At 64.0% G+C, this 27,770-nt stretch overlaps 2 protein-coding genes across 2 annotated transcripts; both read right to left on the bottom strand.

Annotated features, from left to right (window-relative positions):
• Positions 1-5,301: 5,301 nt before the first annotated feature.
• Positions 5,302-16,520, bottom strand: LOC118158128 (septin-5-like). Its single transcript, XM_035312729.1, is given in 13 exon segments — positions 5,302-6,724; positions 6,976-7,075; positions 8,768-8,930; positions 9,064-9,160; positions 9,476-9,577; positions 9,886-10,003; positions 10,098-10,232; positions 10,468-10,591; positions 11,585-11,671; positions 11,744-11,837; positions 12,034-12,108; positions 12,110-12,328; positions 16,263-16,520. Coding segments are annotated over 13 exon segments (1,512 nt in total). The 5' UTR covers positions 16,401-16,520; the 3' UTR covers positions 5,302-6,664.
• A 6,167-nt stretch (positions 16,521-22,687) lies between these two features.
• LOC118158127 (LIM domain kinase 1) lies at positions 22,688-27,599 on the bottom strand (the record flags this gene model as incomplete). The annotated part of the gene is made up of 14 exons (XM_035312727.1): positions 22,688-23,774; positions 23,889-24,046; positions 24,133-24,188; positions 24,294-24,450; positions 24,552-24,617; positions 24,726-24,785; positions 24,876-25,007; positions 25,234-25,320; positions 25,482-25,665; positions 25,758-25,942; positions 26,022-26,127; positions 26,682-26,888; positions 26,975-27,084; positions 27,257-27,599. Coding segments are annotated over 14 exons (2,038 nt in total), but the record flags the coding sequence as incomplete, so codon positions are not given.
• Between the last annotated feature and the right edge of the window lie 171 nt (positions 27,600-27,770).

The raw sequence follows: 27,770 nt of genomic DNA, 5'->3' as shown, positions 1-27,770 counted from the left end.
AAGTAGTGTTCGCTCCCCCAGACCTCCTGATGCCTCAGACCCCCCCCCTGTTTCCCAGCGGATTTAATAGAGCAGAGCTTTTTCATCCCTCCCAAGCCTGTGGTAAGGCTGGAAGGGGGGGATATGGGAGGTGGTCTTGTCCCGTTGCCCTCACCTGCTGCTCGCCCTACAGAGGTGGGGATGAGCTGGGGGCATGCTGTGGTGGAATAGTTTCCCCCCTGGACCAAAGCCATGGGCAGGCTGGCTTTCTTCCCCCTTGATCCTGTAGGGCCAGTTCCACTGTGGGGCTTCTGCCCCCCACCCCAAAAGGCTATGCGGAGAGCCAAGGCCACATGCTGGGACAAGAACAAACAGGTAGGGGCACCTAGGCATGCAGGTGCCCAAGCGGTCAGCAAGACTTGAAGAAGTCATGCCCTGAAGCATGGAAGAAAGCTGCCTGTGACTGATTTAATCCCATGGTGGTTCCTTGCAGGAGGTTGGGTGGTGACATGGCAATGATGGATGGGGATATGGCAGGAGGGTTGGTACCACCTACGAGGAGTCCCAGAGCTGCAAAGCCCCAGGTCGCGCTTTTGATCCCTTCAGTTTTTTTGTGAAGTTCCAGAGTAGGAGCTGACCTAGCCCCTGGGTTAGATTTAATGGGATTGCACTAGGCACAAGGCCACCCAGCATGGATCTGGTTCTGTGATGTTCCCACTGTCCCATGGCTCTCAGGCAGCTGGGGTGAAGTGTACAAGTGGTGGGGCAGCCTGGGTGGGCATGGCACCTCTGGGCAGGTGCACAGGGAAGGAGGGACAGATCCTGCCTCGAGAAGGAGGAACCAAACATCAGATGAAGCCCCCAGACTGGGGCTGTCCAACCTCTTCTTGGACCCGTTGTGCCTCTTCCCTCCCCTGTGGCATGTGCACACATCATTCAGCCCCTGCTGACAGCCCTGCACTCCAGGCATCAGCTCTGGGCTGCAGGGAGGTGCCTGGAGGTGGCATCGAACCCAGGGAGACCTGGAGAGCAGAGGCTGCCCTGCCAAGCCTGGTGTTGGGTCGTAGGCACCTGGCCCTACCAGGACACGTCATCTTCTCTGCAAGCAAAGGCACACGTAAAACAATGCTGCAAATAGATGGTGCTGTTTCCCCAAATACAGCCAGCACCGAGGGCTTCTGGCAGGGACCTGTAGTCCCTTCTGGTGACCCAGAATCTGGTGACACCACATCCCAGCCCACAGGGGGACATCGGCACTGTCATTTCCACGTGGTGCCTGCACTTGGTGCTGACATCACTTGTTGACTTCATTGTTGTGCAGAAGGGAATGGCTGTTTTTGCTGAGCCTCCTGGGGGATGGGCAGGTCACACCAAGTGTTCTTGTTGGGTTTTGTGAGACTGCAGATACAGAGAATGTATTGCAAAAAGCACCGCCTAATTTGTCTTTAAAAGGAAGCTCCAGAAGTAGCACAATTTGCCAGAGGAGGCATCTAATGGAGCTTTTCAGAATCAATAACCACATAGGCACGCTCTTCTGCATAATTACACCCATCCTGTTCTCACATGCCCACCACAGCCAGCGTGTGTGGTTTGGGGTCTGGACCAGAAAATAGTCATCAATCAAGGGGCTGAGCAAGCAGCAGGACTGGATGCTGCTGGACCACTGAAACCATGTCCAGGATCTACACACCCAGGGTCTGAAGAGCCTTAGCTGGGCCGTACTGGTGGGTTCTATTCAAATAGGGAATTAGGAAGTCAAATACTTGCACAACAACCCCGCCTTGAGCAGAAAATGTCTCTGCTTTTTCTGTAGGGCCCTGTCTCCAGAGCCTAGCAGGCTGATGTTGGGATTGGTACACACACACCCCACAACACTGGGGTGACACAGCTGCAGTGGTGGCATTGTTGATGAGAAATCACGCAAAATCCACCCACCCATGGGCTTTTGTGCAAAGCATCTGGCCCTTCTCTCTTTCAAGGCCGTGTAAGTGGCTGCCCAGCAGTTTTAACTACAATGGGGCTGCAGGAACCAACAGGAACTCCAGTGTTTGCTTTTACAAGGTCTAGCACAGCACAAGTATGGAGCACTAATTCTGTCCTAGTTGGCTTAGAAGCAGCACCTCCAGGACACGTCTGTTAGACAGCACGCACCCTACCACTCGGTAAACGCGAGTGGTTTGAAGCCATTTGGTAAAAATAACTCAATCAGATACTTCAGAATTATGCACATAGCTGCTGGGGATGCTTTCCTCTCAAGAAGCTCCTGAATGCTGCAGGTCCTCCTGAAGGAGCTCCCCCCCCCGCCCCCCGCCCTAGCTCCCCGAGAAATAGGTGTACACCTATTAAACAGGTGCTGCAGGAGGAAGCAGAGGCTTCCACCTCTCCCCTTGCCAGGAACACCGGGACAGGAGGCGATGAGCCCACAGACATCTGCCAAAGCCTCAGGCAGCTGAGAAATGCCCCTCTCGGTGGTTACACCACTGAACCCAAGACCCAACACGAGGTGCTGAACAGTCGGGAACCTCCCAGTTCCAGGTGATCTGGTAGCCTGGAAGCTGAGGAGGAGAGGAGCAAACTGTAAGTGTTACATAAAAGTGAAGGGTGGCTTTTCAGAGTATGGTGATGGTGCTTTGTCCCTTGCACTCGGTCCTGATGCACAGAGGAGCAGGAAAGCTTTGGAGAAGACCTCCCACAGTCTGACACATTTCCTCTCCCTCCTCTTCAGCCTCCAAAAGGTATTTGGTGAGGGGCAGAGCCAGATCACTCAGCTAGGCCAGGGCCTTTCTTCAGTTGGGTTCAGAGCTGAAGAAAACGTTTCAAGCTCTCGCTCTGGTTTTTCTATTCTGGATGTGAGAAAGAGAGAAACCACAAAACACGCTGAACGCTTCTTCATTTTCTGGAGAACCGGGGCTGTGTCCTGCCTGAGGAGTGTGAGGCGGTTCTGGGGCGTGCCGGCTGCCTCCTGGGAGAAGAGCGATGGCACACCAGGGCTTCGTGGCTTCAGGGCTGCTGAAACCACCAGGTCTGGAGAGGAACTTGCAGAGGCAACCAGATTCATCACGAGCATTTGTTGGCTGTGTTCAGACGCAGCATCCCAAACCTTTATCACAGCCAAAAAACGAGGGGAAGGCATGCTGTGCTGAGAGCCAGCAGCTCATAGGCGTGAAGACAGACCTCAGTGCCACCATGGATGGAGCTGGACATGGGCTGGGCACAGTTTGGAAAGGTGGATCCCAGCACCCCAATTTTAAACCCCTTCTGCCAAAGCAAAGGTGCAAGAGGGAGTGGAAAGGAACCAGAGCAGCAGCTTGGTTCCTGGGTGCCCCAGGGCACTGTCCCCACCCCACAGAGGCTGTGGGGCAGGAGAACCATGTGGGGGTGCTCCCGGGGGGGCAATGTGCCTGGCTGGCTGCTGGGAGGGAAGGGCTGGTGCTGGCAGGGGGTCCAGCAGGCATGGAGATAACACAGCCCTGGATGGAGTGGAGAGATTTCTTCTGCTGCCCCGAGAAACGTTTCCTCCCACCACAATTATTGCCAAAGGGCTGGAGAGCTCCAGCACGATTGTCTGCAGGCAGTGCCAGTACTTGTGAGGGACCTAAAATAGGACATCAGAGAATGCACATCAGAGAATTCGCAGCACTAAAATATCTCTGCCCTGGAAACACTTGTGGGAAGGCTGGGTTTTGGGTGGGATTGTTTTTCTTTTAAGGATGTGATCAAAATCAGATGGAATGAAGCAGAACCAAGGGTAGGCACAGGCTGGAACTGTTATCAGAGCCTGAGCACTGGGGTTTTCCTGCTGAGGACGCAAGCAAAGAGCCGGGGCGAGGGGCACTGGGCCAAGTCCGCTGGTTTGGGGCCACGAGAGGCTGCGCTGGCTGCCCTGGGCAGGGCCACCAAGGCAAGTCTGCTGAGGAGCTGCAGGAGCTGCAGGAGGCAAATTCCTGCATCCAAAGGAACTCGAGCACTTCTCCCTTTCCCTTTGATATTATAATGTCTGACATTTATGAAGATGACTTTTTAACTTTTTTTTTGACTTTTTTGCCCCCTGAATAGCGACATGATGGCTTTCCCCTGCATCAGGTATTGGTGGGGGCCGTGGTGCACGCTGCAACTCCTGCTCCATGGCACGGAGGCTCTGACCCATGGCCCCTCTTGCTCCTGGCTGGTGCTGCCTGGGGCAGCCCAAGGTGGCCCCAACGAGGGGAGAGATCAGACTTGGCAGCACCAAGCATGTGTCCAAGACACTTTCACCACCCAGGAGGGATTGCTCCGTTGTGCACCCCTCCCACAGCACCAAAGCCTTGTGCCCTACAGAGCAGGTTTGCATCACCTGGGGCTTTGCTCCCAAAGACCCCTGTGGGGATACAGCAGGGGCAGCGTGGGTTCTGGCTCCGTTTGGGGCAGTATTGTGGGGAATGTGCCACACTCTGTGACTCAGGTGGTCTGAAAACTGCAAGCAAGGAGGAGAGCAGCTGCCAGAACCTCAGCCCTGACCCCCATCAGCGTGGTCTCACCTTGGACAGGAGTGGCTGGCGCACGCCCCAGCCCTGGCCAGGCTGAGGATGACGAGAAGCAGCCAAAGAATCTGCACCAGCTGAGGAACAGCAACAAGCATCCAAAGGCAGAGCCTCTGCCTGGGCTTTTCCCCCAGCCAGACCACAGAGCTGAGTCCCAGTTGTGAGGGATTTGGGGAAAAGCCCACCCAAGCTCTCACCCATCTCCCCTGCTGGTAGCTGTGGTCCTTGGGGTGCAGATGCAGGGGCAGGGGGGTCTGGATGGCAGCGGAGCATGGCTGGGGACAGGGCTGGGAGCAGACCAGAGCAGGGACACCCAGCAAGGGTCCTCCAGGCACCGGGCAGAGGGGGCTGGAGAGAAACCTGCTCCCTACCAGCTCATCCGACCAGCTCCTGCTGAAGCCAAACTGGGATAACTGGTCACACGTGCTCAGAGGGGTGACCCAGCCGCCATGTGCCATGTGGGGATCGGAGCAGAGCAGACCGTGTGGGGCACATGCCCCCAGCTCAGGCCCCAGGGGCTCCCAGCAGTGCCCAGTGCCAGCAGCACCCACAGCACGGTGTGAGAGGGGGACGAGCCAGCACTGGGTGCTAGTCCTTTTGTCCCGGGGGCTTGGGCAGCTGGGGCTCTCCCACTCCCCGTCTGGGTGCCCTGTGTCTGTTTCAGCAGCATGGAGGGTGGCAGAAATCTCCCCAAAATCCATTCTGACACCTTTCCAGGGAAAAAGAAGCCAGGAGTGAGAGGCCATCCTCGTCATCCTTGTGCCTTGCCTGCCCGCACGCAGCCTGTGGAAGTGAGATGTGGTTGCAGACAAGCCAGGTCAGCCGTATTTATTGAGAACGTTTGTGGAGGGGTTAAAAATATTTCCACTAGCTCTATAAGAATTTATAAACCTATACTCTTCGTATACTTCAATAAATGCATATATGACCATCATGCAAAGGTAGGTACTTCTGTAAGAAAATAGCAAGATAAAAAAAGGAAAGCGCTAACACAGCCTGCAGGTCCTTGCTCACGGGGCGGTGACAGAGGGAGCCCTCAGGCTGCAGCCGATGCGGAGACACAGGTGGCACCCACCAGGCATTGTCCCCAGCACCCTGTGCCACCCAGCCTGGGACACCTCCAACCACACCATGGGGGCTCAAATCCACCCTGAGAGGGTGGCAGGGAGGGGACACGGCCCCGTGCCCCAGTTCTGCCCCCACCCCGCAGCCTGGCCGCCCCCTTTAGCCTTTCCCCACTGCCTGCGGGGAAGCAGGGAGCTGGGGGGGCTCCCCTGGGGCCAGGCAGCAGCGCTCTGCCTGCAAGCAGCACAGGCAGGGACGTCCTGGGGGGGGCACGGAGACACAAGAGACAAGCGAGTGGCACCAGGGGCTGAAACAGCAGCAAGGGACGATGCTCTTGCCAAGGGTGGGGACAGCAATTATTGCTCTATAGGGCCAACATCGGGGGGCTGGGGTCTCTGCTCATGGGGACGTGGGGTTCGAGGGATTTTCTACAGGGACAGCGATGCCCCAAGGCTCCTTGTGCACTGACTGGGGGTGCTCCCACGCGACGATGCTCACTGGGGAGAGGGAACATGCCCAGGACATGGGGCTGGGCACCATCAAGTTTCAGGCCCTTCTCTGCTGGCACAGAGGTGGCCACGGGCCCAGGTGGTGGCTATCCCTCCAGCCCCTCAGTGACTCATGGGCCCCAGGAGCTGCTGTTCCCCTGCAATCACATTTTCCCTTCCATTCCCAAAGTGGGAGGCAGCAGCGGGGCAGCCCCTGTCTTGTAGGGCTGGGACTGTCCTCTCCTTTCATCTCCTTTTACACTGAGCAGGCAGCCCCAGGTGACACAGGGACAAGAGCCACAAGGTGGGGAGCTGGGTGGTGGTGGCCTGCTGGGAGATACCCAGGGCTGGGGGTGACAGAGGGGGAACCGAAGCACTGGGGACAAAGCTGCACCCAGCCCAGGGGGTGCAGGGGTGGCCGGGACAGGGTTTGGGGGACCCCCACGCTGGGCACCCCGTCCCCTCGCGGTGCCCAGGTCCATAAGGCGATACCGCAGCAGCTTAAGGTGAGAGGTGTTGTTGGTACCGAGTCTCGCAGCTTGGCTGGGATGGAGCGTGATGTAAACATCTCTGATCCGTGTGGTGCACGGCCGGAGGAGGAGGAGGAAGGGGCTAGTGGGAGTCCTTCATCTGCTTCTGGATCTTCTGCAGCATCTCCTGCATGCGCCGCAGCTGGGAGAGAGCAAAGGGGTGACAACCAGGGAGGTGGCACCTCCATGGGTTTCCCCCAGCCACGTCACCTCCCCTGCACACAGATTTGGGTCAAGCATCCTAAGCAGGTCCGGATCACCAAGAGATGTGTTTTGGGGAGAAAACCTCTGATTCCCCTCAAATGCTTCCCCACCCCTCCTGCAGGGTGTACCCTGCTGGGACTGGGGGCAGAGCACGGGGACAGCGGGATGCTCGGGGGGCCCTGTGCTCACCTCCTCGTCCTTCTCCCGGATGAGCTTCTCCGTCTCTGAATCGGGCACTGGGGGGATGACAGGGATGGGGAAATCTGTCCCGCTCTCCCGCGTCAGTTTGCTGTGGGGCAGAGAGAGGAGATGAGGCTGTTCCCACCCCCACCTCCAAAACCGAGCTCTCCTCCCCCAACTCACAAAACATCTCCCAGAACCATACAAAAGCTGGGGCCAGCCAGGGGGGACAGTGCTGGCCCCCTGGTCTCCCACAGTCACCGAAGACAGCAGGGCTGTGCCACACCCCCTGCTCCTGGCAGCGCTGCACTGCTTTTCCAGAGCATTGTCTGGGAAAGGCACTCATAGTACAGCGCATCCTGCCTGGGGCCACCCCATCACAGCAGGCTGGATCGATGGCTTCTCCCATGGCAAGGACACGGGGAGGGACCAGCTCTGGTGGCCGGGTCCCTGCGTGAGCCACATGCTGCCCCAGCAGGTGACCACATGGCTGCGACATCGCTGCCGCTCGCAGCAGTCACACGTGTCACCCCGTGCCCGCAGCGTGGGGACGTGCGGGAGCGGTGCCGGATGAGACAGCGCTGGTGCATGGGGAGGCTGCCCCTGGCGCTGGGGTAGTGCGGGCATGCAAAGTCAGGGGCTGGTTTCTGGTTGAGTTTTAGTCTGTTTGGGAGATCCCTGCTCATCAGCACGGCTCCTGGAAGTGGCAGGGGGAATTTGGAGCTGCAGGGACAGTGGAGCTCCAGCTCCAGCCCCAGCAGCAAGAAGAGGTTGGAGCTGGCACCAGGCATGGGCCAAGTGGCTTCATCAGCCCGGGGCACTCATCTCAGGGACCCAGCTGCCTCCCACATCCCGAGCTAGCATCACTCCAGTTTGGGGTTGCCTCCTTTTGGCTGGGAAAGCTGGGTGCCACCAGATGGGGACACAGTAGGGCCGTGGCAAACACACGAGTGCCTGCAGACCGCTTGGGCACTGCTGGAGGTGGGTGCTTGGGTGACAGTGCCAGACAGGCTCCCTGCAACCCCACCATGCCTGGGTGAGGTGGGTGGCCCCAGTGACACAGATCTGCAGGGGAACTGCATCCTCCCAGTACCGTGGGCACTGCCATCACCATGCCCCCTCCTCAGGAATCTTGACAGTGGGCAAACTAGATGCTGATCTGGGCAACAGGCAGGAGGTCTGGGGCTGGCTGTCCCCAGGAGCTCCCCCGGTACTTTCCTGCCGAGCCCTTGCAGGCACAGAAGGACCAAGACAGCGTTGGGTACCAGCAAACACTTTATAGAGGGGCCGGGGGACGCAGGCAGCGCTGGCAGCCGGGGACGAGCATGTCCCTGGCTCAGTCTGCAGAGCAGTCGGCGCAGCACAGCCGCAGCGTGGAGGGCTGCCTCCTTCTCCCGCAGCGCGCATGGAGAGACAAGCTTAGGGCACCCATCACCACCGCCAGCCGTCCCCTACTGCCACCCGTGACTGCCCCGCGAGCCAAGGACAAGCCACCTGCCAAGCCCCCACACTGCACCGGCAAGGGCTCTGCAGCCAGTCCCATGGGGCACCTGCTTTTTGGGGTCACCCCTGGAATTCTGGGGATTCTGAAGGGGATGCGAGTACCACGAGTCTGGTGGGCATTGAGGGCAGAGCCTTGGCGCCAGCTGCTTGCTCTGCTCTGGCCCCAGAGCCTGTGGGGACAAAGGGTCCCCACCAACCCCTCCAGCCAGCAAGGAAAGGGCCACCCCAATGTCACCCCAAGGAGAAAAGAGGCTGCCCCATCCCTCCGCACAGCCCAGCCCCGCTCCCAGCCCCGTACTTGCGGTTCCTCTCCTTCACCACCATGCGGGTCATGCTCTGGATGCACTGCGTGCGGTAGTTCTCGTAGTGGGTCTCCCGCGTCACGTCCTTCAGGTCCTGCATGTGTGTCCTCACCAGCATGGTGCGCAGCTTCACGAAGTCGCAGTGGGATGGGTTCTCCACTGCAGGGGAGCTGGGGGTCAGGGGGCCCCACCAGCCCCCCCCCCCCCAAACCCCCAATGTCGGGACCACAGCACGGAGAAGGGGTGTGCGATGTCCCCGTCCCTGCAGGGACAGGTCCCCCCATGGTGTTACCTTCCACGATGCCCCAGGGGTAGAGGCGCCCACGGACGCGCCGACCCTTGGCCTCCACGACTGTGTTGCTGCCGATGACAGCGAAGGGGATGCTCTCCTGCAAGAGGATGGTGAGGGTTACAGTAGGGCTCGGACCAGCTGCCATGGCCATGTCCACATCCCCCCACCCACATCTCCTCGGCCGTATCCAGCACGGCTCTGCCAAGATGAGCCCCGGAGCCCTGGCTGTGGGGTGGCAGAGCTCGCAGCAGGGTTCCTCCATCCCACCGAGGAGCTGGCAGCAGCTCAGGGAGATGTCCAGCCCTGTGCAATACACCCCAAACCCACCGTGCTGGGCTGCCGGAGGGCTTGCCTGGCACCAGGGATGATGTGCTCCCCCCCCCGGCCCTGGGGCTGCAGGGGCCCAACCCACCTTCAGCGCCTGGTCCTGCAGCTTGAACTCCTCATCCTCGTCTGAGTCACACTCAGGGAACTGGTAGATGCGGATCCCGTAGTGGTCGATCTCCTCGCGGATCTGCGCACACAGCCCGGGTGAGGACCGGGCTCTGCCCCTCAGAAAGGGGGGAGGAAGAGCCATGGGCAGAGCCACCCACCCCGTGTCCCCCAGGGGCCAGCCATGCACCCAGCAAACCTGTCCCCCGCAGGAGGGGGGCAGGATGTCACGGACACCCCCAGCCCCCCAGAGAGATGGGACCCTGGGGATCATCAGTACTGGGGGTCACGGGAGATGCTCCACGGCAAAGCCCAGGCAGGGGATGGGAAGGACCGACAGGCAAGAGGGAGGTGAGGGGACAGCCCCAGGCAGGATCAGCTCCCCCTCACCTTGTTCTTCATGCGCTCCACCTCGGAGGGCGTCAGGGTGTCGGCCTTGGCCAGCACAGGCACGATGTTCACCCGCTGGTGCAGGGCTCGCATGAACTCCACGTCCAGGGGCCGGAGGCTGCGGGGGAGCCCTGTGAGCCCCAAGCCCCTTCTCTGACCCCCTGGCGTTGCTGACGGCCTCGGGCGGGCAGGGAAGGGGGGGCTGCCCCTACCCGTGGCCAAAGGGCGAGATGAAGTAGATGCAGCAGTGCACGCGGTTGTCCTGGATGTTTTTCCGGTTCAGGCCACTCTCGTCACGGAAATACTGCTCGAACTGCTGGTCGATGTAGTCAGCCACCGGCTTCCAGCTGGGGGAACAGGAGGGCTGGCGGTTTGGGTGACCACTGGAGCCCCCATGGGCTTTCCCCAGTCCCAACCCCAACATCTCTGGGCCCAACACCACTTCCCAGGGCTCAGCACTGTGTCCTGAGGGCAGGGGCTGCACAAACCACAGCACCGTGGGGCGTCCCTGCCTCGGAGCCACTCGCACCCACAGCAGCACTCCCTGTCCCCAGGGCCACCCCAGTGGCCCTCTCCCCGCACCACTCGGTGTTGTTGACGGCGTCCCCAAAGCCCGGCGTGTCCACGATGGTCAGGCGCAGCTTGACACCCTTCTCCTCGATGTCCACCACGTGCTTGGTGATCTCCACCGTCTGCGTGATGCGCTCTGCAAGGGCAGGAGAAACGGGGACGGTGCGGGCACCTGGTGTGCACAGCCTCAGTGGCACCATGCTCACCCTTCCCCAGTGGCCATGCCATCACCTCCTGTGACAGCACCTGTCCAGCACCAAGCAGGGCACCCACCCCGCTTAGCCCCAGCCTGAAGCCGCTGCTCTCCCTGTGCTAGAGCAGAGCCTGGGGTCACATCCAGCCCCTGGAGGCACAGGACGCCTCCCAGTGTCCCCAAGCTCCTGGTCACCTTGTCCACCAAAGCCAAGCACTTCACTGCCCACAGCTGCTTTTGGCTTTTGAACTCAGAAGCCAACAGGAGCCCTCCTTCTGTGAACACAGCCAGGGCAGTGTGAGGATGAAGAAGGTGGGCTGCCGGAGCATCATCTCAGGAGCATTTTCAGCTCCCTGCACCCGTGTGACCCCACAGCCCCATGACTGTGGGTTTTAATAACCCTTTACCCCCGCCCCCCCTGCATGCCCCAGGGATGCTCTCATCGCTCCGCCTGCATGTGGCCACGTGTGTTCATTTAGGCTGAAAATTGTTCCTGGCAACCGAAACAAACCCAATAACCCCCCCAGACCGCGGGGATCTGGACCCTTCGGGCTATTTTTAATTAGCGTGGCCACAGCAGCTGAAGCGGAGCCATCCACGTGGCACCGCGCCCCAGACCCCGACTGTCCCCAGCCCAACAAGCCGGGCTTTGTTCCCCCTCTGCTTTGCAGCCCAGGACAAAGCCCGGCGGGGGGGGCACCGTGCTGGGGACCCCCACTGCCTTGGCAAAGCATCGCGCCTGCTTCTGCCTTTGGGGAAGCCCAGAAGGGACAAACACGGGTGTGAGGGACCGGAGGAGCCCAGCTGGGTGCGGAGTGGAGCTGCCAGCCCCTTGGGGGGCACAGATGGTGACATCCCTCCAGACCCATCCATGTCCCCTCCCCGCAGCAATTGGGGCGTTCGAGGCTGCTGCACGGTGCCCGGTGCTGTCCTTACCTTCAGCATTCAGGAGCTTGCGGTCCCTGTACATGTCCGTCAGGAAGAGGCTGTTGACAAGGGTGGATTTCCCCAGCCCAGACTCCCCTGGGGCGATGGGGAGCAGTGAGGGGACGCCCCCGTCACCATCCCCATGCTGGCCACCGCGCCAGCCCCTACCTGCCACCATGAGCGTGAAGTCAAAGCCCTTCTTCACCGACTTGCGATGGACCTGGTTGGGGAGCGTGGCAAACCCCACGTACTCCTTGTCGTCCTGTGGGGAGAGGGGACATGGGACAGGGGACATGGGACAGGGGACGTGGGACAGGGGATGCTGCTCTCCCCACTGGGGCTGTGTCCCCCCAGGCAGCCCAAGTGGTCCCCTTGGGTTCTCGGGGCAGGCACATCCTCTGTGGTGACTCCTTTGTCCCCCCCTCCCAGCCCGCCCCCACCCCAGGGACCCATCGCACCTCGGAGGAGTCGTAGGGGTCCAGCTGCCCCCAGGGGCTGCGTGGCCGGGAGGGGCTGGGCGGCGGGGGGGGGCATGATGAGCTGCTGGGCATCCAGGGGCCGAGGGCGAGAGAAGGGCCGGGTGTCCCTGTCATCGGTGGGCTCCTCGGCGGGGACCCTGCCACAGAGGGGGTGGCCGGGCTCCCGCCTGCCCTCGGGGGGCTCCACTTTGCGGGGGCTGTCAGTGGGGGGGCAGTCCCGGAGGAAATGCGTGAGCTCAGCCTCCTCTGAGTCCTCCTTCAGGAAGCGCTTGATCTGGGGGGGAAAAAGGAGTGAGGAAGGAGGGGATGCCCGCGGTGGCACCGATCAGCATCGGGACCCCCAAACCTCCACTGTCAGCCTCATGCACCCCTAAGGTGGGGGGGGGGGAACCTTGGGGGAAAAAAAGAGGGGGACAACAGTGCCAGACCCAGGAAAGGCGTGGGGGCAGCATGGGGACAGCAGGGTCCATGCACCCCGCGGTGCGGACGCTTACAGCTTGTTGCATGGGGAGGTCAGACGGCTCCTGGCGCTCCGGGGGGCAGGGATGGGGACTGTCCCCCCTGGCCCTGGGGGGGGGGCTGGGCACCCCCACACTCCTTGGGGTCTTCTGGGGTGGGCAGAGCCCCCACGTGCGCCATGGCCTGCAGGGAGCATGGGGAAGGGGGGTGGGGAGAAGAGAGATGAGAGGCAGCAGCCATGGAGCTGGGGGGCAAGCAGGGGTCTGCTCGTGGGCTCCCCATGGAAACTGCCTTGGGAATCCCACCCCACAGGGGGACCCCCAGACTGGGGACAGGGGTGAGCCCCCACCCCGCACAGTGGCACCGAGGCGAGAGCCCCCCACGGGGACACGCATGTCCCCCTGCACCCCGTGTCCCTGCGGAGGGCGGCTGTGCTGCAGGCCAGGCGAGAGGTGTCGGGTGAGCGGGCTGGAAACGAGGTCACGCTGCTGCTCTGCCTGGCACCCCCACGGCCACCAGGATGGGGGATGGCAGTGCCAGGCTGGTGGCATCGTATGTCTCCCCCTCATCCCCCTCCCCGCCCCCCTCCCCAGTGGGTCAATAGCGCTCAGCAGGTCCCTGACCCCGCAGTATCCTCCCCTTGTCGGTGCGCTCAGCACACCCTGCCCATCTGGGGACAGGTGACAAATACGCACTGCCACCACACATTCCCAGCCCCACTGCCCCAGCTCTGTCCCATGGGGCTGCAGCCCTCTGGGGCCCCAGTCCCCTCACCCCAGCACAGGGAAGCTCCACAAAGCTGGATCACATCCTCCCTGCAGTGGGTACATCCCTGGGGCCACGCATCAGCTGTGGCACTTTCTCCATCCCCCCTCTAGCTGGGTGTGGGGCTCCCCCCCATGTCCCCCACCCGTGTCTGCCCCCTCTCCCCCGATGCTCCCCCCATACCTCCTGCAGAGGCTGCAGCTCAGGGCCGGTGGCCATGGCCGAGCCGGTGTCACCGCGGCTGGGAGATGCTGCGAGTGGCACCGGCTGCGCAGAGGCTCAGAGAGGGACAGGAGCACATTAGCATAACTCCACCCTGTGCAGGCACCGAGGCACCCAGGCACAGCCCTCCTGAGTGCGGTGGGGCAGTGGCAGCGTGGGGGGCACAAGAGGGGAGCCCCCAGGCACAGGGAGCAGAGTGAGCCCAGCTCCTGGCCAGCTACGGAGCCGGAGAGCAGCTCTTGGAGGTGTCAGGGACCAGTGAAGCATCACTGGCCAGGGGGTGGTCAGGCAGGCAGGGCGTAACGGGGCTGCCTGAGCCCCCCAGTCCTCGGGCTGAGCACGCAGCTTGGAGGACATTCATCCCAAGAGAAACAACTCCATCCCCAGAGAAACATGGGTCAGCTGCCCATGTTCATCCTCAAGGGTTAACCAAAGCATTAACAGCCCGTGGAGGAGCCGGAGGCAGCAGCCCAAGCTGTCAGTGCTGGGGGTCTCCCCCATCAGCCCGACAGTGATTCGCCTTGATGCATGTCGAGATGCATTGAAGCAGCTCAGGTGCGGAGCCGGGCAGGCTTCACTCGCCTGAGTTACCCAGGGAAATGCTAAAAAGCCCCAGAGTGCTGCCCTGTGCCGCAGAGGGCAGCTGGGAGACAAAACGCGAGGGGCCAACAAAGGCTGATGGTCCTGTGCCGGGCCCCAGCACCCACAACCCATAACACCAGCACGGGCTCTCAGGCTGAGCCCTGGCAGCGCACACAGCACCAGTGCCGCTGCTCCCTGACTGTCCCACGCCGGCGCCCACCTGCAAGCTGGGATTTATGTGTGCCGTGCCCTGTAAGCGGATTACACACCCCGCTGCACATGCGAGCTGCTGCCGGCTGCCCTGTCCCCGCCTGTCACCCTGCATCACACCATCCCACATGGTGACAGCTCGAGGGTGCCACGGGGTGAGGTTGGTGGGGCACTGGGGCAGCACAGCCTGAGCTGGGAGAGCCACCGCTGGCATCTCCACACCTGGCTGCTCCCCACAGCCTCCCCAGGCTGCTCCAGGGAAGCTTCGCACCCAGGGTGTGGGTGAGGGCTGCCAGGCACCTGCAGCATCCCCAGCCCCACGTCCCCAGGGACAGCATTGCACCCTGTCCCCACGGGGGTGGGAGGAAGAGTCCCGGCCAGGTTCTGTCCCCGCAGCCGTGCCCCACCTGAAGGTGACACCCCGATGTGCCACCCATGGCACTGCACACACCACAGCTGGGCATCTAAGGCAGACGGGGCCACAGACGCCCCCATCCCCAACACCCCCTCCACTCCCCAGCACCTGCGTCCCCCCGTGTTCCCCATGCACCGCACTGCAGCGAGAGGCTTCCCGTCCCCATAACCACCCCCCACCAAAGCCCGGTTTTCCCAGGAGCAGCCCGGGGGGCTCGGCTGTCCCAGGGCCCCTTCCCTGGGGCAGCCAGCACCTGGGCTGCTCGTGCTGCGACCTGCCTGCTGCCGCCCTCTTGTAATTGGAGTTTCTCGCTCCCAGCTCCCAGCTCCAGCCCCATCAGTGCCTTCCCTGTTGGAAAACCAAGTCCCCGAGCTGTGTTGCTCAGCTTGGGCAGCCTGGGGAGGCTGTGGGGGAGCAGAAAACACATGTAGCTGGGACCTCCAGGGCTGGATGTGTGTGGGGGAACCATGGGTGAGGAGCGGGGTGCTGGGCACCCTACAGACAGGGTGCAGGGTCAGGCGTGGTACCAGGCCTGGGCAGGGTGGCCATGCAGAGAGGCACACAAGAAAAGAGCTTCCCAACGCACCCCTCGGTGTGGGAGCTGCAGCCCCTTCCCTTCGGGGCACCTTTTGGGAGCAGGCTGAGTTACCTGCGGGGGGGGGACCCAGGCTGGGAGCACGCATGGCAGCACCTCGGGTGCTGCAGCCGGGAAGTGACAGCGGGGCCTGCCCGGACTGGAATCGGGGCAGCGTTTCGACGCGTGCCGTTAACCACAGGAACAGCCACCACGACCCCGAGCAAACGAGAAGATTCGGGGCGCTGCGAGCCTGAAGTGGCTCCGACGCGGCCGGGAGCTGGGGCTCAGCAGCCTGCCCGGGGAGGGGGGGGGGGGTGACAGGGGACTTTTGAGGACGGCGCTTCGCAGAAGCAGTGTCGGCACTCTCTGCCAGCCGCCCTCCCGGCTGCTTTCGCTGCGTCCCGCTCCGAGGAATGCGCCGCTCCCGTTCCCACGGCGGCCGCTCGGGAAGGACGGGCGGCTCGGTCCCACCGGGGGTCCCTCCGCGGGCACCGTGGCCCCGGGGTGCTCCCCGCCCCCCCCCCCCCCCCCCCCCCCACCCCGCCCCCCCCCCGCCCCCCCGGCCACCCCGCGGGGGGGATGCCCGGTGCCGGGGCGCAGGACGGGCCGCGGCGGGGGCCGGGGCCAGGCGGGCTCTTGGTGGCTCCGCACCTCGCCGGGACCCCGCTCCGAGCGGCCCCGAGGGAGGGCCCGGCCCGGCCGGCAGTGCCGCCGGCACCGCAACCGCGAGCGGCTGCCGGGAAGCGGCCGAAGGCCCCGGTAAGGGGTGGGGGGGCGGACAGACACAGCCGCTGCCCCCCCCCTCCCGTCCCTTACGGCGGTGCCGAGGATGGGGGCCGCAGGTGCCGCTTTCCGGGGATGGGGTAGGAGAGGGGCGCCCCGATGCCACGGAGCGGGGGGCGATGTGCAGTTCCCCCCCGTGCCCCCGGTGCCGGGCAGGTACGGCCGCGTTGTGCCCCCCCCCCCCCCCGGCCTTACCATGGCTGCCGGGCGCCGTCCGGGAGCGGCGGCTGCCGAGCGGCACGGCCGGGCCCCGCCGCCGGGATGAGCAGAAATAGCAGCGGCGGGGGCGGGGCGGGGCGGGGCGGCACCGGGCACCGCCACCGGCACCGGCATCAATGCATCGGCATCGGCACCAACATCAGTGCCGGCGTTCGGCACCGGGACCGGCACCAGCGTCAGAATCGGGCACCGGAAAACGGGCACTAGCAGCACCAGCAGCAGCACTGGGCACCGGCACCGGCACAGACATCGACACTGGCACCAGCACCAGCATCAGCGTCAGCACTGCTATCGGCATTGGCACCAGCACTGACACCAGTATCAGCACTGGCTTCAGCACCAGGCACTGGCACTGGCACCAATGCTGGCACCAACACCAGGCACTGGCATCAGTAGCAGCACTGGGAACTGGGATCTGTGCACCAACACTGGTACGAGGCATTGGACACCAGTACCAGCACCAGCATCCACACCAGGCACCAGGAACTGCGCCAGTGCCAGCACCATGCACAGCACACCGACACCATGGGCTGGGCACTGGCATCAGCACCATGTACTGGGCACAGGGCAGCAGCACCAGGCACTGGCACCAGTACCAGGCATTGCCCAGCCGGTACCAAGCACTGGGCAGGAGGCACCGAGCACTGGGGAACACTCACTGGTCACTGCACACCAGCTACTGGGTACATGCAGACTGGTACCAACACTAGTACCAGTCTGTGTACTGGGAGCTGCACAACTGTTGCTGGGAGCTGGCACCACACATCACACACTGGGTACCAGGCACTGGATCCCACAGCTCTGTCTGCAAAATCACAGCCTGCTCTGTGCTGTCCCTGTCCCGGTCCCTGTCCCTGTCCCTGTCCCAAACCAGTGCTGGGGTTGGAGGCGGCTGCTTTTGGGGATACTCCCGGCCATGGGACCCTGCAGTGAGTGCTGGTGGCACGTAGCTGTGTCCCTCCTGTCCCCATGGAGGGCAGGGGAGGACACTGGCATAAGACAGAGGCCGGGGCGTCATGGGGTGCTTGTGTTCCCGGCCATGAAAGCGGCAGCGGGGGGCTTGGCCAGCAGCAGCTGGAGGCAAAGCCAGAGCCAGCCCAGGCAGAAGCTGGGACCATCTCGCTCCCGCAGCTCTGCCCCCAGCACTGTCACTGCTCAGGGCCTCATCCCCTCCACGCCGCGGGGCCATGGCCAGATGGCTCCATGCACCGTGCTCTCTTTATTCCTGTAAACAGCCCATGGAGGCACAACCGGCACGTGGGAGCCCGAGCAGCGCCCGGGCCCCGTCCATCTGGGGCAGCGGGCAGTGGGCAGGAGTGGGGCAGGGGCAGGCAGGGGCAGGTAGGGGAGGATGGATGCTTAAATCTCTAATCCCCGCAGCAGTGCTTTCCTCTGAGAGGCAGCATTACTGGGGATTACTCACTTACACATTCCAGGAGCTCAGCCCTGTGTCCCGGTGCCCTTCAAGGAGCAGCTGCTCCCATGGGGGGGGCACTGAGCTGGGCACTGCTGTGATGAGTTGGCCGTGCTCAGCCAGGCCAGCAGGCGATGCACGCAGCCTCCAGCAGTGGGAATTTGGCCAGGGCCTCGCTCAAGGAGCCCGGTGCCTGGAGGGGGCTGCGGGATGTGGCTGCAGAGCTGCAGCCCGGGCTTTAAATAGAGCATTAAAAGCTGAAGGGATCAGCTGCGGAGTGGGAGGGGGCCGCAGGGGGGCAAGCCCAAGCTACGTCATGGCAGCTGGAGCTAAAGGGGGTCACACTCTGTCCGTGCCTGGCTGAGGAAGCGTGCTCAGTGTGCCCAACACGGCCACATCACAGCGGGGAATGGGGCCTTTGGGTTGTCTTGTGCATTTTCCCTGTGAGAGCAGGGCAGCTCTGGGACGCAGCGGTGGTGATGTCCCCATCCCTAGGGATGCTGCACTGGCCGGCCTGGGCCAGCTGCGTTTTCCTCAGTGGGGAATGACACAGGAGGAGCAGCAGTGGCATGGAGGAAGGCTGGCAATCCCCAAGGCACCCTGAGCACCCTGGCCTCCCTCGCCCCGGCCAGCAGCAGCAGCCGGGTGCTGGCTGGGAAGGGAAGCTGCAGCGAGCCTCTACCAGGGGCCAGCGCTCTATAATTATCATGGGAGGCTGAGTTATTTTGGGAAGAGGCTATGCGCTGCCAAAGCTTTTATTCCTCCAAACCAAAACAAGATGGAAAGAGCCCATCCCAGGATGCTGCATCCGGTGGGCGCGGGGCCGTTAACCCCTTGCCTGCCCGCTCCCCCCGCCCACACCCTCCTCTCTGCTCCCATTCCCCCAGCACCACACTGAGACGGGTCCTTGGCTCCTTGGTGGGCTTCCCAAGGGGGTGCTGCCCCCAGCCCACCCCTGCACAGCACGTGGAGCCAGGGCTGAGTGCCTACACCACAGGGTCAGCCCCTCCTCTCACACTGGCAGGTTCAGAGGCTGCAGAGCCGCTCACAGCATCCTCCGTGAGAACCACTATTTTTAGCTATTTCAGTTGCAACGGGTCCATTTTTGGGGGCCTCGCCAGCATGGAGGCTCGGCAGAGGAATGCCTGCCAGGGTCACCACCAAGCCATCCCTGAGGGCTCAAAGCAAACTTCCCAGCGCTTCCCACGGGACACAGCCTTGGAAGGATGCCGACACGTGCCCACGGCACTTTGCAGCCTCGAAGTCCCCCCGGGGACAGCCAAGCAACTTCCAGGCTGGGAGCAAACTCATTTTTCCCAGCATGAGGAGGATGAGCCGCATTGTGCACCCCGGGGTGCCACCCAAGTGCCTGGGTCACTCCCTGTGCTGGATCCCTGCAGGGCAGCCAACAGCCCCTGAAACACTGTGCCAGGGTCTGGCAGACACCCACACCCACACAGCAGCATCTCCACATCCTTATGCCAAGTCCCTCAGGCTGTCCCTCTGCAGCCAGCTCCGGACCAGGGTAGGGGGTCCTCCGGGGGCTCAGGCGTGGGGTGAGCTCTGTGCCATCCCCTGAGCCTCCCCACACTTCATCACATGCCATCGGGCCCCAAAAATCCTTTGCAAAATGGTGCTGACCCCTTTCCCCCAGTCTGCGGAAGCGGTGGCAGTGGGGAATTGGCAGCACCCAGTGTCACCTCAGCCAGGCCATCGCTTACCTCCGCATCTGGAGCCACAGCCAGGGGCAGGTCAGCACCGGAGCAGGCAGAGGACAACAGAAAGAACGAGGAAAAAAGAAGTTTTTCCATCAGTAGCAGCTGAGGATTTCTAGGGCTCCCTGGTGGTCCCCCCCCCAGGTCCTCCATCCAGGCCAGGGCCAGCACAGGGCACGGTTCGGGTGGCACGGTGTGTCGGTGTGTCACTGCTGCAGAGATGGGCAGGGAGGCAGCGACGTGCTGGGGAAGCTCAAACGGCAGCAGAGGGGGCCCTGCTGCCCGCCCAGGCCTGGTGGCCAAGGGACCCGAGCTTTTATAGTTGGGATCAAAACACTGTGTTTATGTAGGCCCTACACAAACTGCCACAAGGGGCCGGCCTCACCTTTCAGGGACCAGAGGAGGTCGGCGTGCCTCTCGTTGGCCAGATCTGCAATGGAGAAGAAGGGCAGTGAGCTCCAGCTGCGATTTGTGACCCCTGTCCCCACACAATGTCCCCTCCACGGTGTCCCCAGGCTGTGCCCCTGCCAGATCCCTGTGTCCGGGGCAGAGGGGACAAGGACATCCTTGACGTCCTTCCCAGGGCACGTGTTGCCACATTCACATCTCCCTCCCACCCCAGCTGCAGCAGGTTCAGCCCAAACTCACCCATGAAGAAGGTCCTAAACCCAGAGGCCTCCAGCTCCCTGCCTGCCACGTCCCCATCGTCAGCGTCACAGCCGGAGGGGAAGCTCTTGGACATCACCTCCTGTGGGACGGCGGTGGCAGGGGCTCTGCGGCACGGTGCCAGCTCGGCCACATCCTCGCTGGAGCCACCTCTGCCCGCTGTGACCTCGGTGATGGCACCCAGCTCCAAGGAACCAATCTCGGTGTCATTCGGCCTCATCGATGGGGACATGGGGCATGGGGCCACCTGCTGCTCTGGGTGCACCAGGGGCCACCAAGCCGAGTCGGGGCCAGGCTTGGGCAGAGCCCTGGCAGTGGGGACATCCCTGGCGAGTACCGGGGGCAGGGGGACAGCTGGTCCCTGGAAGTCCCTACCAGGGGCATGCGTGTCCTCGGGGGAGCGCTCAGTGGGGCGTGGGAGCACAGGCACGGGTTTGGTCTGGGTGCCCTTGTCCCTCGTGGGAGGTGACGGCCGGGAAGGTGCCGTGGGCCAGTTGCCCCCATGGGCCACCTCCGTCTCCACCTCTCGCCGCAGCCGCTTGGCCGCGCGGTGCAGGGCGCAGCGGTACTCCTCCTGCTCCTCGGCACGGGCCTCCGCCCTCAGCACCCCCCTGCTCTCCCGCGGGGCTGAGGCCCCCGTGCTGGGCTGGGCTGGCGGGGGCTCCAGGGGCGAGGAGCCCGGCGTGGTGCCAGGCTTGGGGGAGGCCCGGTGCAGCACGCAGCGGTAGCTGGATTTGTCCCTGGGTTGTTGCGTGGCCCTGCGGGATGGCTTGGTGTCAGCGATGGCTGTGGGGCTGCGTGGTGCCAGTGGTGGGGACGGGGAGCTGCTGGTGGGGTGGGCAGCATGGGGGGCTCGCTGCGGGGCTGGGGATGTGGGCAGCTGGGTCTTCACATCAACCTGCCGGGGTGGAAAAACCTCCGTGCTGGGCTCGGTCTGGGTCATCTGCTCCCTAAGGAAGACAGCCCTGTTGCTGCGGCACTGGGGCCGTGCCGGGGCCCCCCGGGTGTCCCGCGGGGGGCAGCCCCCAGCTGGTGGCTCTTGCTGGGACAACTTGCTTGTCATGGGGGTGACCGAGTGGCCACCGCTTTGTCCCTGCTCTGGTCGCAGCTGCGGCTGGCCACTGGCTCTCATTTGTCCTCCCACCCGCCGGGCACTAAGGGGACTCTGCAGGGCCACCAGCAAGTGGCCCGATGTCACCGGTTGCACCAGGCACATCCCGTTCCGCAGCTCCATCACTGTGCAAGGCGAGAGGCTGCGGGGGGACTCAGGGACCCGTGGGGACTGGGTGGTGGCGCTGCCAGGCTGGGGAACAGCAGCCGAGGGGTCCCATGTGGTGTCACTGCCTGGTGGCAGCAGGGGACTTTGGGCCATGGTGCTGCGTGGGGCACGGCCGCGGTTTGGCTGAAATCAGTCCCCAGGGAGCAGGGCACGCACGAGCCCGGCTGCCCGCGGCGATGGTGTCCTGTGCCCCAAGTGCAGAAGCGGTGCAGAGTGATGTCACCAAGGGCACCGGGTGCTCCTGTTCCTTCACCAGGGTGACCAGGGGCATGGAGGTGATGCAGGACCTGGCTGGGGGTGCCCTCAGGCTGCTCCATGGGATGCAGCCACCATCTCCCCCCCAAGTCCCCCAGGTGCTTCTTCAGCGAAGGAGTGGCCAGGGACGCAGTGGAGGGGACAGGCTGCTGGCATGGCCCTGAAGGCCCTGACTCTTGGCAGCACTGGAGCAATAAACCATGAGGTTTTCCTTGTGATCCACACGGATCCAGCCTGGATCTGATTCCCTTTTCCTTATGGCTGTGCAGTCTCATTACCTGGCTGCAGCATTGCCTAGGGCCACCCCGTTGTCACCACCCCATCCCCTCCATCCAAGCAGCCTCCATGCTGCTTGCAGACAGAAAACTTGGGGGTTGAGGTCTTCTCCAGCCAAGGCTCAAGAACCTCCCACGACAGGGATGCCCATGTAGCTGGGGACCTGTCCCAGGGTGGCTGCACCCCACAGCCACAGGATAGCTGAGGTTGGCAGGGAGCTGGGCAGGGCATTTGGTCCAGCCCTTGCTCCAGCAGGGCCACCCATAGCAGGGTGCCCAGGACCACCTCCAGGTGGCTTTTGAAGATCCCCAAGGAGGAGATGCCACCACCTCTCCTTCCCCCAGGAAGGACGTGGCCCTGTGCCCATGCTGCAGCCTGCCCTTGTCCCCTCGGGCGGTTCTGGCACACCCTGGGCTGATGATGGTGGCCCTTGGGGACGTTTTTCCAGCTGGTGCCCACAGATAAGGAGAAGCCTCCGGGAAGCCGAGCGTGGCTGAGGCAGCGACACGGAAGCAGCCGTCACTGCCCTGGACACACGCCAAAGCCAACTGAAAGCTGGGCTGGAAAGGCAGCGAGGACGCAGGGACACACAGGGGCCACCGCCACATGCGCTGGACTGTGCGTGGCCACCTCGCTGCACGTGGAGCTTGGCGCTGCAGAGAGCAGGGGCAGCATATGGCCAGCCCTGGGGCACGGGGGGACAGGGAAACACGGCTCAGGGGCCCTGGGGGGCAGGCAGAGGGCCCCCCCTTGCAGGGGCAGCCCCTGTGCAAGCGAGCAAGTCCCAAGCAGGCCGGGCAGCGAGCGGGGAAGGATTTATTGACCGAGGGCCGGGGTACATCACAGTTTGAGTTCCCTTCCCGCCTCCGGAGAGGACGTCGCGTTTGACTTCCCGGGCAAAGTGCGCGGAGAGGCTTCACAGTTTCATCCTTCGGTAAAGCAGAACTGAGGCAGTGACAAATGGCAAACTACGTCGTATGAAAAAATAATACAAACTCTTCTCTTTAAATATCTTACAGAAAATGAACCTGAATAAAGAGCATGAAAAGCACCGCACGGAGCAGCCCCCTCGTGTTGGCCCTCAAGGGGATTGAGACGTCCCCACGCCCACGGGCGCACCGAGACCTGGCTCAGCCCAGGGCCCCCCGGGGATGTGGTGGTCACGGCACAGCGCAGGCGGCGGGGACAGGGGGAGCGCTGCGGGGACGTGGGGAGAGCTGCGCGCCCATCCCTACACCGCAGGTACCGCTCGCTGTGCCCATGGGGACGGGGCGGGAGCAGCGTCAGTGGGGACAGCCGGGGCATCGCTGTGAGGATGCCTGATGGTGGGGAGGTGGGGGGGGACAGGGACCGTGCCCCCCACCACTCACGGAGGAACGGGGACGCCCCTACTGTGTTGCAGTGCAAGTTCACGGAAACCCAAGGCACCTCCGCGAGGACGCGGGTGTGGGACAGGGGAGCCCCCGGGCGTGCAAAGCGGGGGGCTGTGTGGTCACCAAGTGAGCGGAGGGGGGGGATGTCCCCCCCACCCCTCGCTCCTGGGGGGCTGGGGCTATGTATGGGGGGCCGTGCAGGCTGTGCTGCCCGGGGAGATCCAGCTCCCAGGGACGGGGCGTGAGCACAGGGAACACGAGGGTGGCTCCGGGGCCGGCCCCGGGCCAGAGGAGATGCTGGCTGTGGCTCCCATCTCAGCAGCTTAGACGGGGTGCAGGTGGGAGGCTCTGTCGGGGAGCTCGGGGTGGGGGGGAAGGCCCCCCTCGCCCCTCCGGTGCGTCTCCCAGAAGGCTCGGGTGAGCTGCTCCAGCTGCGAGCTCAGTGGCAGGTGGATGTCCAGGTGCATGCGCAGGGTTTCCAGCCACTGCTCCAGCTTGCCAAAGGACGGCCTGAGGAGAGAGGGACATGTGGCACGTGTTGCACCACCCCGTGCCAGCAGCCCCCCTGGCCACACAAGCACCCCGACATCCCCAAGCTAGGGGACGCAGGGCACCAGCACTCACCGCTTCTCAGGATCCAGGTCGCAGCAGCAGACGGCGATGGGGAAGAAGCTGGGGGGGGAGGCGGGGGGGCAGTAGCGGTCCAGGAAGCCCCGGACGTTGAGGCCGAAGTCGGTGGTGCGGGGCAGGTAGTCGGGGTCGGCGCTGACCCGGCCGATGATCTGGGGAGGAAGTGAGGGAGGAGAGATGGGCTCCAGTGGGGACAGCGTGGTGGCACCGGGGACAGCACGGGGGCAGCAGCACTCACCTCGCACAGGACAATGCCGAAGGAGAAGATGTCCACCTTCTCATCATAGCTCCTCCCTGCAGGGAGGGATGGGTCAGGTCACACTGCACGTCCTGTCTGTCCCCAAGTGTCCCCTTCTTGGGGACGAGCCCCAGCTGTCCCCGTGCCCCCACACCGCTCACCGTTGATCATCTCAGGGGCCATCCAGTACGGGTTGCCCACCACCGTGTAGCGCTTCTTGCGGTCCGGCTTCTTCAGGTTCTTGAGATGCTCGGGCTGGTTCTTCTCATCCACCATGAGCCGCGCCAGCCCAAAATCAGCCACCACCACACTCTTGTTCTAGGTGGAGGGAGGGGGGTGAGGCATGGGGCCAGCCCCACGGGGCCCCCTGGGGCTGAGCCCTTCGGCCGGGCTGGTGGCACAGGCAGGGTGAGCCTTACCTCCCGCACCAGGCAGTTGTGGGAGTTGAGGTCGCGGTGGATGATGTTCATGGAGTGGAGGTAGGCCTGGGGGAAGGATGGGATGAGGGCAGGTGGGGAGAGCACCCGACCATCCACCTGCACCCATCCCACGGAGCCAACCCTCCAGCGGCACCATCCCCTGGGGCTGCTCACCATGCCAGCAGCGATGTCCTTGGCGAAGCTGACCCGCTGGCTCCAGGGGTAGTGGCTGTCCTGCGGGAAGAGGGAAGTGGGGAGGGGTCCTGCCCTGCCACGGGGTGGGGGCGTGGAGCTGCCCCCTGACCCGCTCCCGCTGGCACTCACCATGCTCTTGATGAGGCCCCGCAAGGTGCCCCCCTTGATGTACTCGGTGATGAAGTTGAGCCTCTTCTCCTTGTAGAGCACCCCGATGAACTTCAGCACGTTGGGGTGCTCCAGGCAGCGCATCACCTTCACCTGGGGGGCGCAGCACCCGTCAGGCACACCACACCCCGCGGGACACCCCAGTGTTCCCCAGGCAGACCCTGTGCTAACTGCCCTCCATCAAATGGAGCTGCCCAGCCACCCCTGCCCCATGCCCCCTCCCAGCCCTGTCACAGCACCACCGCTGCACCCCACACTGGGAGGGGGAAGCACAGCCCCATCCCTTGTCCCCACACCCGGCGAGCTGCGTGCCGCTCACCTCTTTGAGGAAGGTCCTCTGCGTCTCCTCGTCAAAGCGGATCAGCTCCTTCATGACCATCACCTCGCCCGTCTCCCTGTGTGTCACCTGGCAGAGGGCAGGCACTGAGCCGCAGGACACATCACCCACATCCCCCCCACACAGAGGCCAGGGGAGCTGAGACTGCCATGCTCGTGACACTGGTGGCTGCCTACAGCCAGCAGGGGCTCTGGCACTGTGTCACTGGTGTCCCCCCCTCGGTGACACACCTTGATGGCCTGGCCGAAGCAGCCCTTGCCCAGCACCTCGCCATGGATCAGGTCAGAGGGGCGGAAGATGCGGTGGGCGCGGGAGACGATGCGCAGCGACTCGGAGCGGCTGATGTCCTTGCGCTGGGAGGCGGGCGAGCCCACCGAGCTGGAGCCTGGAGACTTGTCCGTGCTGCAGCTCCTCCTGCGGGACAGACAGACGGACGGACGCGGGGTCACCCTGGTGTTTGCACGGCTGGGCATGGAGCGTGGGATGGGGACGCGCGGTGGCCTTACATGACGGTGCGCTGGCGCATGGCACCAAGCTCCCCGCAGGGCGTGGGGGCCGGGGAGTGCAGGGGGCTGCGCAGGTCGGGGAGGGGGCTGCACGCCAGCGCCGACTCGCGGGCCAGGGGCTCGTGGGGGTCATGCTCAATGGTCAGCTGGAGCAGGCGGCTGGTCTCCTGGATCAGCAGGTCGATCTGGGGGCACAGAGGACATGGGGGTGGCATGGGGGCTCCCTGTGGGATGGCCACGCTGGGGAGCACGGGGGCAGCGTACCTCATCCAGCGGCACGTGGCCGATGGGCGTGCCGTTGATCTCCAGGATGCGGTCACCCACGTGGATGGAGTTCTTCATGTCAGGGCTGATGCAGTCCGGGTCCACCCTGTGGGGCCAGCGTGCGGCAGGGGGTCAGCCCCTATGGCTGTGTCCCTGCTGGCTGCGGACACGCAGGCATGCACCCACGGGTCACCCCTGCTTGTTGGGGACACTGAGTGGACCTGTCGGTCACCCCTTGTGACATGGTGCCCACAGGTCACCCTGAGCACATGGGGACAAGCTGACACGGTACCCACAGGTCACCCCAAGGGGGACACACTGATGTGGTATCCCCAAGTCACCCCGAGCACATGGGGACATGCTGACATGGCACCCACATCCCTGCTGGCAGATGGGTGAACACCAGCACGCCACCCCACACCACCCTGACGGCTGGGGACATGCCGGCACAGTGTCCACAAGCCACCCCAGCTGACAGGGACATGCCACCACTATCCCCACCCTGCACAGATGGGACCACACAGTCACTTCTATCCTTCACCCTCCCACCCCAACAAGGCCCTGCCAGGGGCAAAGCAGCGGGCGGCTCCCACCAGCTGAAGGGACCTGACCCCCGGGAGCGAGGGGCTGACACGGCGCAGCAGTGACGGGGCTACGCACTCTCGGACACGGACGGTGCGTGAGTGCTCGGCGCCGCAGCCCTGGGTGCCACAGTGCTGGTCGATGGAGACGGAGAAGCCACGCTTGCCGTCAGAGCAGGCAGGGATGGAGACGAGGGTGACGGTGTGCGGGATGCGGGACCCTGGCGAGTCGGGCAGGATCTGCTCGATGACCGGCGTCACCACCATCTGGTAATAGCAGTGCCCGCTGCGGGGCCGAGAGGAGAGGGGTGGGCATGGGCGCGACACACATACGGGGACCCACCAGCCCTGCCCGCTGTGGCCGCTACCTACCAGTACAGCTTGGAGCGCTCCACCAGTGCATAAGTGTCCCCGTCCCCGATGAACGTGTGGCAGTTGAGGCAGCTGAAGCACTCAGGGTGGTACTTCTGCTCCCCGGCCACCTGCAGGCAGGCGACGTCAGCACGCGGCACCCTTGAGTGCCACCCCCGGCCTCCTCCCCGCGCAATGGGGAACTCCAGCGGCTGCCAGGACCCACGCGGAGAGCGCCGTGGGCGAGGGTCACCGCAGCCGACGGTCGCCGCGGGCCGCCCCCGGTGTCCCGCGCACCCTTACCATGACGAGCCCCTTGGTGATCTGCTCGGCACAGCCGTGGCACAGCTCCCCGAAGCGCGCCCAGTAGTCCTTCTTGCAGTACAGCCGCCCATCCTTCTCGTAGTACTGGTGGGACAGCGATGCCCCACACTCGCAGCACCTGCGGTGGGGACAGGGGGGGTGTGGGGACACCGCGGGGCGCCCAGCACGGCCACCGCGGGGTGACAGCCCCACGGCGCGTCCCTTCCCCTGCTGTGTCTGTGTGTCTGTCCGTGTGCCCGTGGCACAGCTGCCGCCCACCCGGTCCCGCGGGTCCCTGCTCACGGTCACGGCTCCGATGTGACTCAGGGCACGGCCGCCCCCGCTATTTTGGGGTCGCGGGGGGGGGGGGGGCGCAGCCAAAAGGGGGGACCCCAAAATCCGGAGCCGGATGGGGGGGGCAGTGAGGCGGGGGGGCCGCGCACTGGGGGTTGCGGTGCCATGGGGATGCGGGGGGGCGATGCCGCAGTGCCCCCCCCCCCCCCCCCCCCCGGGC

Source organism: Oxyura jamaicensis, assembly GCF_011077185.1.
Source record: "Oxyura jamaicensis isolate SHBP4307 breed ruddy duck chromosome 19 unlocalized genomic scaffold, BPBGC_Ojam_1.0 oxy19_random_OJ106430, whole genome shotgun sequence".
NCBI classification, from domain to species: domain Eukaryota; kingdom Metazoa; phylum Chordata; class Aves; order Anseriformes; family Anatidae; genus Oxyura; species Oxyura jamaicensis.
Note: the sequence above shows the minus strand (reverse complement) of the source record. Positions and strands in the feature narration are given on the sequence as shown.